The sequence below is a fragment of the Stylophora pistillata genome, chromosome 12 (assembly GCF_964205215.1).
Source record: "Stylophora pistillata chromosome 12, jaStyPist1.2, whole genome shotgun sequence".
Lineage (NCBI taxonomy): Eukaryota > Metazoa > Cnidaria > Anthozoa > Scleractinia > Pocilloporidae > Stylophora > Stylophora pistillata.
Genome location: NC_142530.1, coordinates 15,842,506 through 15,854,863, shown reverse-complemented (window position 1 = coordinate 15,854,863; position 12,358 = coordinate 15,842,506). Strand labels below are relative to the sequence as shown.

Sequence of the window (12,358 nt, the reverse complement as noted above, 5' to 3'; positions counted from 1 at the left end):
AACTTGCTATCGGAGCAAGCAATGGCGTCAACATCTGGGATTACAACAACAGAGGGTAAAGAGTCTCTGTGTCAAGGTTTGAATGTCCTCCATGTGCAAAGACCTGCTCAAGCAGTATACACCTGTCCTTCTTTTTCTTTCTTTATAGGCAGCGGAATTAACCCTGATTCCACCTCAAACTTTACCATAGTCGATACACACTGTGTTCCCAAAAGCGTTGGTGGCAACGAAAATGCAGCAGTGGTACAAATAAATCACACATCAGTTGAAAAGGCCGTATCCCATCTTGCCGAGTGGATGGAAATGAGACTGGAAAATTCTGGAGTTGGGAACGTGCAAAACTGTATGGACACTTTATTACATCCCAGTAACTCTGAAATAGATCCAGAATTAACAGACACGTACCTATGCTTGGAGGACGAAGAGGAGAATGAAAGCCTTTGTAATGCACTCGAAGACTATAAGTGAAATGGAATCTAGTGTAACCAATATGGAGAATGACTGCGAACGTTTTGTTCCATGTGACAACCAAAAGATCGAAGAAGACACAAAAGACGCTTCGGAGGAAGGAGAGCTATGGAGTTGCCCATCTAAAATGGCTGCCCCTGATGAAACAACGGAAACGTTATGGACGGGATACTTAGCTCGATTTGGACATTCTTCACTGAAACAATTCCAAACGCATGCCATTCAGGCCGTTGAATTATGCCGCGATTCGATAATAATTCAGCCTACGGCAAGTGGAAAAAGCGGCTGCTTTCAGTTACCCTCCTTATTTGACGATAAACTCACAACCGTAGTGATATGTCCGACAATCTCTTTGATTAATTCACATGTGGAAAATCTAAAGCTGCATGGTATTGCGTGTTCATCCTTAGGACTCTCGTCCGGTGGAGCTCTTCTTCAATCCCTGTCCTCTTGTGACAAAGAGCAATTACCTCCTTTGATCTTTACCACGCCTGAATATTTTGCAAACAAAGTCAAGAAAGAAATTCTTGAAATGAAAACAGTTGTTAAGATGCTGGTCTTAGACGAAGTACATAAAGTGTTTGACCGAAGCTCCAAATTCAGGGCTTGTAGCGATAGCTTCAAGACCCTTAAAGACGATTTTTCGGGAATTCCAATCATGGCGCTGACTGCAACGCTCACTGACTCACAGTTAGAAAATCTGGCCACAAATTATCTACGTTCGCCTGTTCTTATTCAGGGAAGTGTCAACAAAGAGAATACCAAATTGAACATTGAGCAGTATCAAACCGTCCATAGAAGAGAACGCGATGGTATATGGGATGGCGTGGCGAAAACTTTAGTGGACACTATACAGGATAACTACGCCATCGTTTACATGGATTTCAATGTTGATGTCGAACGTCTTGTCAAGGGTTTGATAAAAGCTGGGTTAAAAGAAGTAAAAGCGTACCACGGCGGGATGCCAAGTAAAGCGAAGAACAAAGTGGACAGCGAATTTCGAAACAAAGAATTTCAGGTCCTTGTCGCTACTGAATTGTACGAAGTTGGAACCCACAACCCTCACCTTAACCTTGTTTTGCGAATTGGATGCAAGCGAAATATGGCGGTATTGGTGCAGGAGTTTGGTCGTACAGGTCCAAACAGCGAGTCTTCAGACGGCATTATTATGCTCAATGAAAGCGTCGACGATCAGCGTTTAATCTATTGGATAAAGAAATGCTCTCGGGAAGAAATCCTTGATAAGAAATCAGAATATGAACAATGCTGGAAATGGCTGTATGGTTTTCTGGTTGGGACTTGCCTCCGAAAGAGTCTATTAGAGAATTTCGAGTCCACAGATGTATTTGAGTTGGCCGCTAGTGGTGAGTGTTGTTCCAGCTGTGACATTTCTTCAGCCAAGAAATTTAACTGCAAAGAAACTGCCGCTACTCTGCTTAAAGCACTGGAAGAGGTAGCAAAGCTACCAACAATTAAGTCTGGAGACAGCGAGGAAAAAGTGATATCTTGGTTGCGCGGTTCTAAGAGAGGTTGGATAACCTCCTCTGATATCCAAGACCACTTAGATGCTTCGCAAAGTTATTGCACGGGAGCGCATCTGGATGGTATACCGCTTAAGAAGGAATGGTGGTCAACGCATTTACGCCAACTTGTACATTTCGGTTTAATAAAAATTTCATTCAATATTAATCGTGGACAGAACTTTACAAAGGCCTCGCGATCTTATTCGGTTACATAGCAAGGAGTAGCATTCCTTTCGAATCCATATGACATACCTGTACCTCATCCTGACATTTTTGAGCATACCAAACAAAAGCGAGTAGTTGCCAGAAGAGTTAATAACGATAAAGACGCTGCGTACAGAAACAAACACTACTTACTGAAGATAAGAGAGCAACTGGCAAAGTCCACGAACTGGTTTGCAGTCAAAGAAAAATCTGCCTACGAATACCCCGGGTTCGATGTCCCCTCTGACCGAATTGGACACTGCCCTGATCCAAAGAAAACTGGTATTGGATCTTGCCAAAGACCACATTTTATGTGGGATGATTGTCAATTAAGGAAGAGAGGGACATCTACTCAAAAGGTGCATTTGAAGATAGATAACGTAAACACCGAGGTATGGGTCAGGCGTGCATTTTGCGAGGGCGTAAAAATTTGCAGTTTTGAAGGTTGTGCCTACACTGTAAGCAACCGACAAAGCTTAGCAAATGCAAAGAACATGCCGCAGAACACACCCTAAAGGTAACAGGTAACTGTTCCGCGCAAATTGTCTATGTGTGGCCGGTTGAAGATGACGGAAGAAGGTGGATTGGGTGCCTACCGGGAAGAACTCATAACCACATGAAACCAGCACCTCACGTCATATCGCAAGCTGTAAAACTCGACATCCAAACAGCAGTTAAAAAGGATTGCTCCCTCACCACGAAACAACTCTAGAAAGGTCATGGCATTGGTTTCATTCCTGCGGAAAAATCCCCTGCAGCATCAAATCCAAGCAGGATTAGGAGAGAGGCAGATGGTACTAGAAGGAAGATCTAGACTTAACTCAAATATCATACCTCTAGTACAAGTGCTAGAATTTGAAGACTTCAGGAAGGAGTACGAGAATCGGCACGACTCTGTCGATGAAGAATTTCTCGTTAAAGTAAATGAAAAAATGGGGAAATACCAAATGGAAGGTAGGGAATATCTGCTGTCACCATCAAGAAATTTTGCCTTTTTCCTTGCGCCATATTCTGACAGCTTCTTTGATGATCTCTCACCTTCGGCGGCATGCGATTCAAGCTCCACTGGCGAGGTTTTTGAGATTGCGGAGGAACATTCAGGAGACTCTGTTGACTGGTTTTTTAGGAACGTCAATGGTTACTACAAATCTAATCTGAAAATAGGTCATTTGAACATCAACTCTTTACAAAATAAGCTTGACGAGGTCAAGAATATTCTTAACAAGTGCCTATTTGACATTTTCTTTATTTCGGAGACAAAACTCGATGGTACAACCTCAGATAGTTTTCTCCAACAACCGGGATATCGCACTATTCGACGTGATCGCAAGAAAGGAGCTGGTGGCTTGATAGCTTTTGTACGGGAAGATATTCCTGTCTGTCGATGACGTAATCTGGAGCCCGAATCAGTCGAATCATTATGTCTTGATGTCATGGATTCTAAAAAGGCTCGCTTTATAGTGTGTGCGTGCTACAGATCACCTAAATTCTGTAAAATTACTGATTTCTTGTCGTCGCTTACATCAGCTATTGAACTTATGTATACAAGCCGTCAGGAAATATTATTGATTGGTGATTTTAACATCGACTTGCTTGTTGGGGAGCATGGTATTGATGCTGAGGATAACTCACTCATGGACCTTTGTGATAGGTTCTGTTTGCAAAACCAAATTAGTGAACCGACAAGGGTGACTGAAAAAACAAAGTCTTTACTCGATGTCATTCTCGCTAGCCATCCGGAACGATATGCAACTTGTGGTAATTTGCATATGGGTCTCAGTGATCACGATCTTATCTATGCAGTGCGAAAGAATAAACTACCAAGGGCTAAGGCATGTGAAATTGAATACAGAAGTATGCGACAATTTGATTTAGAAAAATTTTTAAATGACCTAAAAACTGTTCCCTGGAGTTCTGCTTACATTTATGACGACGTTGATGATCTATGGCACCATTGGGCTCAATTGTACACTGAAGTGTTGGACAAACACGCACCAATAAAGAAAAAAAGGGTCAGAGGTGATCAGTTGCCATGGATAACTCCATTAATTCAACGCGAAATCTCGCGTCGTAATCGACTGTTTAAGAAACATGCAAAGAGCCGAACAACAACCTCTTGGGAGGAATTCAAGAAACATAGAAACAAGGTCACATCCCTGAAACGAAAAGGGTTGAAGGCGTTCTGCATGGAGGCATCGTCAAACACTAAACATCATGGTGAGTTTTGGAATAAGTTGAGACCTTTGTTGCCAAGCAAAGAAAAGAAGCAATCAAAGATAATTCTGATTGAGAATGAGCGTGTAATTACCGATTCATTAATGGTGGCTGAAATGTTCAACAACAACTTTTGCGAGGTGTCCAGGAGTGATGGTGACAGTAAGGAAATGGTTGAGTTTGTTGATCATCCTAGTGTTAAAGTCATTGCTGAGAAAACTTGTGATGATGTTTTTGACCTCGTCCCAGTTGATGTTGGCTACATCAGGAAAATTTTGGATACTCTTGACCCTCGCAAGGCTGTTGGTTGCGATAAGATATCTCAGAGGCTACTTCGTTTATCCTCACCTTTTATTGCCGAGCCGGTTACCCGTTTAATCAATTATTTTATTACCAATCGTCAATGGCCAATAGTTTGGAAAAGCAGTGACGTTTTTCCTGTTTTCAAGAAGGAAAGTATGACGGATAAGACCTGCTATCGTCCAGTTTCTGTTCTGACTTCCTTATCGAAATTATATGAGAAGGTATTGTTCGATCAAATCTATGAAGCCTTTCATTGGCGACTCTCACCGAACCTGTCTGGCTTTCTCAAGGGTCACTCGTGTTGCACGGCCTTATTGAAATTGACTGAAGATTGGAGAGCCTGTCTTGACAGAAGAGAAGCTGTTGCAACGGTGGCTATCGACTTAAGTAAAGCTTTTGACTCTGTTTGTCACCCGCTTCTCCTAGCTAAATTAAAGGCATATGGTTTTACGCATGATGCGCTGGAAACTATGACCGCTTACCTTACTGGACGGAGACAGAGAGTCAAACTTGATGGTGTATATTCTTCGTGGAGAACCGTTAAAACTGGTGTACCACAGGGTTCCCTGTTGGGTCCACTCTTATTCAATTTGTATGTTAATGATCTTAATTATTTTATTACTAATACGTCCATGAGGCTATAGGCTGACGACACTACTCATTACGCCTCTGATGTCTCACCAACAGTATTGCAGTATATAATTAACTCTGATCTGAGCGTTCTATCGAGATGGTTCTCAATGAATTTTTTACAGATTAATCCCGCCAAAACGCAAGCTATCGCTATTGGCCCGTCTTCATACCAGTATGATTTCCATCTTAATGATTCTAATGTCCATACAAAGGACACACTCAAAATCCTTGGGGTGGTCCTAGATAGCAAATTAACATTTAAAGCGCACATAAAGCAACAACTGAATAAGGGATGCGCAAAGGCTTCGGCTTTGCGGAGAATACGTAAGTTTATTTCAAAGGACGTGTTAGTTCGTTTATATAAGGCCTATGTTCTCCCTTATCTTGAGTACTGCAGTCCCCTTTTACTGGGAGTAGGTAACGCGGAGACTACTAAAATAGAGACAACTAATTACTTTATATTAAGAACTATATTAGGCTTCTCGAAGTCTGTGTCATACGACTTCCTCCTCAAGTTGGCCGACATTAAGTCTTTGGAGAATCGTGGGCAATTCCAATCGTTAGTTATGTTATATAAGTGCTTCTATGATAAGGGGGCTCCTTATATAAGTGATTTTTTTTCATTTTAGAAATGTACCGTATAGTTTACGCGGGCTCAGTACAAGGCTAGATTTACCTCCTTTTAATCTTGAGTTTTTACATCGGTCTTTTTCATTTTTAGCTAGTAAACTTTGGAATGCGCTACCCCCTAGACTCAGAGAATCTCAAGATATTGTTTCATTCAAGCGTTCTCTTAAAGCCCACATGGCTTAGTGGTAGTGATTGTAAATATCGTTATTGTTAATATTGTTAATATTCGTATGATGCACGATCCTCGCAGTAGATAGCGCTATTTATGCAATAGCGAAAATCGTTATTGATCGTGCACTTTTAGATACTAAATCTGCAGCCTTTTTGGATTTATCGATCGTGGAAATACCGCGAGTTCTAGACATATTGTATAAGCATACCAACGCGACAACTCTAACGAATAGTGAACTTCAAACGAAAACTTTGTAAGAATGGCTTAATTACAACTCATGGAGGTCCCAGCCGTGGTGAGCAGAAATTACCAAACATCCTACAGTGAGAAACAGGAAAAACATGAACATTTCGCAGTTAATTAATCGCGAAATCACCATATTCCCTTATATATGTAGACGAACATCTCGCAGTTAATTAATCGCGAAGTTACTGATTCCATTGTATATTAAGACGAATATTTTGCAGTTAATTAATCGCGAAAGACCTGATTTCCTTATATATGTAGACGAACATTTCGCATTTAATTAATCGCGAAGTCACTGATGCCCTGATATATTGAGATGAATATTTTGCAGTTAAGTAATCCCGAAGTACCTGATTTCCTAATGTATGTAGAGGAACATTTCGCTGTTAAGGTGGCTCGTACCAGTTTCCTCGCGCGGGGAACAGGTCACTCTTGCGTGACGCGCGTGAGAGAAACGTGCGAAAGAAGCGCGAGATCAAAAGATGAAATTTAAAACAAAGATGGCGGCGCGTGGAATTTTTTCTACTTTTGTGAGAAGTTTACCTAAGAGCTCGTATTTGATGTGTTGAGCGGCCACTGTGAATGCAGGAGATAGAGACTAAGATAACGAAGACGATTTTCGGAGAAGTAAAGGTTGCTTCACTTCACATTTAAAAGAAATATTCAACCGATATGAAATCTTGCGACGGTGAAAAAAGAAGAACTCAAGTGAAGGATAATCTACCTGAAGTGGAAGACTTTGAAATTTGAAGGAAAATAATATGATATAGCCAGAAGTCATGTGTGGGATTTTTAAGATGAGCTCGGGAGGCTGTCTTTGACCGCTGTTTAATGATTTTCTTAGCGGTAAACGTCTGTAAACATCAGATCGTAGGTGTTCGCGCGAGCACACGCAATTGTCAGCGGTAGCTAAAACAGATCATGAGCAAATGTCGATCTTATAGAATCCAGATTTTTAAATGCGCGAGAACGCGCGTGGAAATTGCTAAACTCACGAAAGCTATTGCATGAAAACAAGTCCGGTGACTCCTTCTTTTTATTGTTCCAATATGATAATAACGTCGAAAGGAACCATCTGAAAAAAAATAGAAAATTCTACGGAAGGAAATTTGTGATGTGTGAAAATTGCCCTTTTTGTAGATTTTCTGAAATTCCGCTCAGTAGAATTTTTTAAAAATCTTTGTGCATTTTCCTTTTCAAGTGCCAAAAGCAATCATTGAAGAACATCAGGGGGTAACCGGGTTAGTTTTCGAATTATTTAAGCCACAAGCTAAAAAATGCGTCTGAATAAGCCTATGAAAGCGTTGCCATGGAAACTGCTAGTGACGAAATGACACTTATTTTTGGATAACCAATGATTACGTAATTCAACCCCGCAAAAGTGTTCAACTGGTCTTGGTCAGTCTTTCTGTTGTATTCTTTCAAAGTTACAAACCATCAATAAGATGAAAACCGGTACGAGCCACCTTAATTAATGGCGAAGTCATTGATGCAATAATATATCGAGACGAATATTTTGCAGTTAATTAATCGCGAAGTACCTGATTTCCTTATATGTGTAGACGAACATTTCGCAGTTAACTAACTGCAAAGTCCTTCGCTTCTGTAACATATATAAAGAGACATTTTTGCTAAATTTCATTTGTCTCTATAGAGTGACATAAATGCAAACTTTGCAATCGTAAAATCTCTCGTAAATAGGGTAGAACAAAACATTATGCTCACGTTCTAATTATGGTGTTTACCAGAAAGGAAACCACGCACCTCCCCTCGCATATTTAAGCACATAAAAACTAGCCCCAATGGGTGGAAAAGCACTTTGATTTAGCAATAAACGTAGATGTAATCAGGACTAGAGTGTGTGCGAGTCGCTCTTCGTTTAGGACCCAAAAACCGGCCAAGTCTAGAGTTAATACCAGTGTTTACTACACTGAAGGGGCTATCCTGTATGAATATAGATGTCTACATCTACATCTACAAACAAGCAGTCGGCACTTATCTGCTAGCCAAGAAACTTTCCTTGTTGTAACAGATATATACCTCTTATTAGACGTTTTGTCGTGTAGTATCGCCGAGTATTTTTACGAGATGTGCAGTATATTGACGAGCCCGTAGAGCAAGTCAACATACAGATAACGAGTAAAAATACTCAGCGATACTACACAACAAAACGTCAAATAAGTTTTTTATTATTCAACACGCCAAAGTGTTATTTCAGTGCGGGCGAACTTCGCGGATATTTATTTACGGGGAGTGCGTGACAGAAGGGCTTATACTAGTTTACGAAACGAAACGAAACGAAACGAAATTGTGCTATTTTGCGAAACGAAACGAAATTTTGCGAAATGGCGTTTCTTCGCCTTTATTTAGCAAATGTGTCCTCTTCGTCCGAAACAAAATGTGTCCACTAATAAAGTGATCAAGTATTTCTAAGAGCCTGGTCACCTCTCATTTTATTGACCATAACAGCACTCGTTTCGCAAAGTAGTAATTTTGACAGAAGTACTATTTTGCGAAATGGCGTTTTTCACCTTTATTTAGCTAATATGTCCTCTTCGTCCGAAACAAAATGTGACCAATAATAAAATGATCAATATTTCTAAGAGCCTGGTCACCCCTCATTTTATTGACCATAAGAGAACTCGTTTCGCAAAGTAGTAATTTTGACAGAATTACTATTTTGCGAAATGGCGTTTCTTCACCTACATTTAGCAAATATGTCCTCTTCGCCCGAAACAAAATGGAAGACAATTACTTGTTCTTGTTCTCAATTGCTCTTTATTGGCTCGGAGTTTACTCTTTAATGTTGTTATAATTCTCTTTTCTATTCTGCTCTGTATTCCTTGTATTTTGTTCTGTTCTATTTATGGTTGCCGCAACTCGATTTAATAGTTGACCAACAACCCACATGCCTGACTGGCAAACCGATCCACTTGACATGGTTTAACGTTTTTTTGTTTGGCCACAACAATTTCCTCTCCAAAATGTCTTTCCCAAGCCTAGGTAGTACGGTCAATGTAAAACGAGGTGAGCAAAATAACAAACCGTCACAAAGCATCATCTGGCACAAGAATTCATTAAAGAATACTTGGGAAATCATTGCGATTTGGGATTGGTTCCAGAACAAATTGTCTTTAACCATTCAATATGGGACTCTTTTGCTGCAAACGTGTTTTCTGTGGTGTCTTTTCCATGGCGCAGACCAAATGAAACAACTTTTTACAAAATCAGAAGTTTAAAGCTTGGCAATTAATTTGGTGAAATCTGCTGCTTTTTGAAGCACTGAGCTTCCTGAGAGAATGCGGTTTGGGTTTTACTAGCCTGATTGTATACTTGTTTCCTGTTGCGGGAATGTCAGAGGTGACCAGGCTCTGAGAAATATTGATCATTTTATTAGTGGACACATTTTGTTTCGGACGAAGAGGACATGTTTGCTAAATAAAGGTGAAAAAACACCATTTCGCAAAATAGTAATTCTGTCAAAATTACTACTTTGCGAAACGAGTTCTATTATGGTCAATAAAATGAGAGGTGACCAGGCTCTTAGAAATACTTCATCATTATATTAGTGGACACATTTTGTTTCGGACGACGAGGACATATTTACTAAATAAAGGTGAAAAAACACCATTTCGCAAAATAGTAATTCTGTCAAAATTACTACTTTGCGAAACGAGTTCTATTATGGTCAATACAATGAGACGTGACCAGGCTCTTAGAAATACTTGACCATTATATTAGTGGACACATTTTGTTTCGGACGAAGAGGACATAATTGCTAAATAAAGGTGAAAAAACGCCATTTCGCAAAATAGTAATTCGGGCAAAATTCCTACTTTGCGAAACGAGTTCTAGTATGGTCAATAAAATGAGAGGTGACCAGGCTCTTAGAAATATTGATAATTTTATTAGTGGAAACATTTTTTTTCAGAAGAACAGGACATATTTGCTAAATAAAGATAAAAAAAAAAAACGCCATTTCGGCAAAATAGTAATTCTGTCAAAATTACTTCTTTGCGAAACGAGTTCTACAATAAAAATTTGACTGCCTTATTTTTGAAATGTTTTTTTTTATCAAAGAACTGGAACCAACGCTAAACAAACAGTACGATTCAATTCGCGCCAAACTATTTGTTTATTGAAAAGTCGTTCTACGATTATTTTATTATTTTATTCTCTTCCATTGTATATTGTTTGCAGTTTTTCACATATTTTAGCGTTCGCTACATTTTATCGTCTTCAACTTGCTTCAACATATTTATGCTGATTTGGAAAACTTACTCACTTGAAAATGACCTCAGAGAGGTCGAAACGTCGTGACTTCTTAGCGCTAGCTTTTATTTCAAAGTCGATTCCTAAGAAACTACTTATTAAGAATTCTATTATGGTCAATACAATGAGAAGTGACCAGGCTCTTGGAAACAATGATCATTTTATTCGTGGAAACATTTTGTTTCGGAAGAACAAGACATATTTGCTAAGTAAAGGTGAAAAAAAAACGCCATTTCGCAAAATAGTAATTCTGGCAAAATTACTACTTTGCGAAACGAGTTCTATTATGGTCAATAAAATGAGAGGTGACCAGGCTCTTAGAAATATTGATCATTTTATTAGTGGACACATTTTGTTTCAGAAGAGCAAGACATATTTGCTAAGTAAAGGTGAAAAAAACGCCATTTCGCAAAATAGTAATTCTAGCAAAATTACTACTTTGCGAAACGAGTTCTATTATGGTCAATAAAATGAGAGGTGACCAGGCTCTTACAAATATTGATCATTTTATTAGTGGACACATTTTGTTTCAGAAGAGCAAGACGTATTTGCTAAATGAAGGTGAAAAAAACGCCATTTCGCAAAATAGTAATTCTAGCAAAATTACTACTTTGCGAAACGAGTTCTATTATGGTCAATAAAATGAAAAGGGACCAGACTCTTAGAAATATTGATCATTTTATTAGTGGACACATTTTGCTTCGGACGAAGAGGACATATTTGCGAAATAAAGGCGAAAAAACGCCATCTCGCAAAATAGTACAATTTCGTTTCGTTTCGCAAAATAGTACAATTTCGTTTCGTTTCGTTTCGTTTCGCAAAATAGTTCAAGCCTGAAAGAAGTATGCAAAGCGGAACGGACTTGGCGCGTTGTCGTGTTGCTGTTTCTATTTTCTTAAATAACTGAAGAAATTTCCTGGTCGTCCAGTTGCTTTTCTTCGTTCGATTTATCTAATAAACTTGTATCTATTTGCCGGTCATTCCGACTCTTCGTCGTCAGAAAAATGATTCAAATTGTCCGCAATTTTTTTTCGTAACTTCAATGCGATTCTTTGCTTGCGCGATGCGAAAAATCCTGTCTAATCACAGGGGGCCCATACAATCTGTTTGTGTATAATTTGGATATATCAACAAAGTTGAAGTGGTAAATTGGCCACCGTAACGATTACAAAAGCTGACGTTTCGAGCGTTAGCCCTTCGCTCCGACGAAGGGCTAACGCTCGAAACGTCAGCTTTTGTAATCGTTACGGTGGCCAATTTACCACTTCAACTTTGTTGATATATCCAATTTCGTTACTCCCACCGACGCAGCCCCAAACAGTTTCTTTCGAAACTGTCAGCCTTACCTCATACAGCTTTAAGGAAAATATCAAAGGGAACCGACCAAACCTCAAGGTAAAAAAAAAAAAAATCGCGGGAAAATGCGAAAGACAAATCTCTTCCCACCCTATTATATAATTGCAATGATTTTCGTTCAAACTTTGAGTAACTCTTTACACCCTGCAGAGCCGTTGAAGATTTTAAGGCCAAACAGAAAAGCTCAGCTGATAATTCTCTCTAAGGAAAACATGTTAATCGATTACTGTACCTAAATAAAACAGATACTTTTTGGCTCATCAGTTGTTTTCAGTTGGATGAATATTTTCTCGCAGCCCAATGATATGCAGAGCCGTAAAACAGGGATTTTGCAAAG

The 12,358-nt window shown here is 39.4% G+C and overlaps 1 protein-coding gene across 1 annotated transcript; it reads left to right on the top strand.

Moving 5' to 3' along the window:
• Positions 1 to 490: 490 nt before the first annotated feature.
• LOC148718982 (putative ATP-dependent DNA helicase Q1) lies at positions 491 to 2,710 on the top strand. Its single transcript, XM_088740050.1, has 2 exons — positions 491 to 2,119; positions 2,207 to 2,710. Exons 1-2 carry the CDS (start codon positions 491 to 493, stop codon positions 2,708 to 2,710), a joined length of 2,133 nt encoding a protein of 710 aa, XP_088596176.1.
• The last annotated feature ends 9,648 nt before the right edge of the window (positions 2,711 to 12,358 follow it).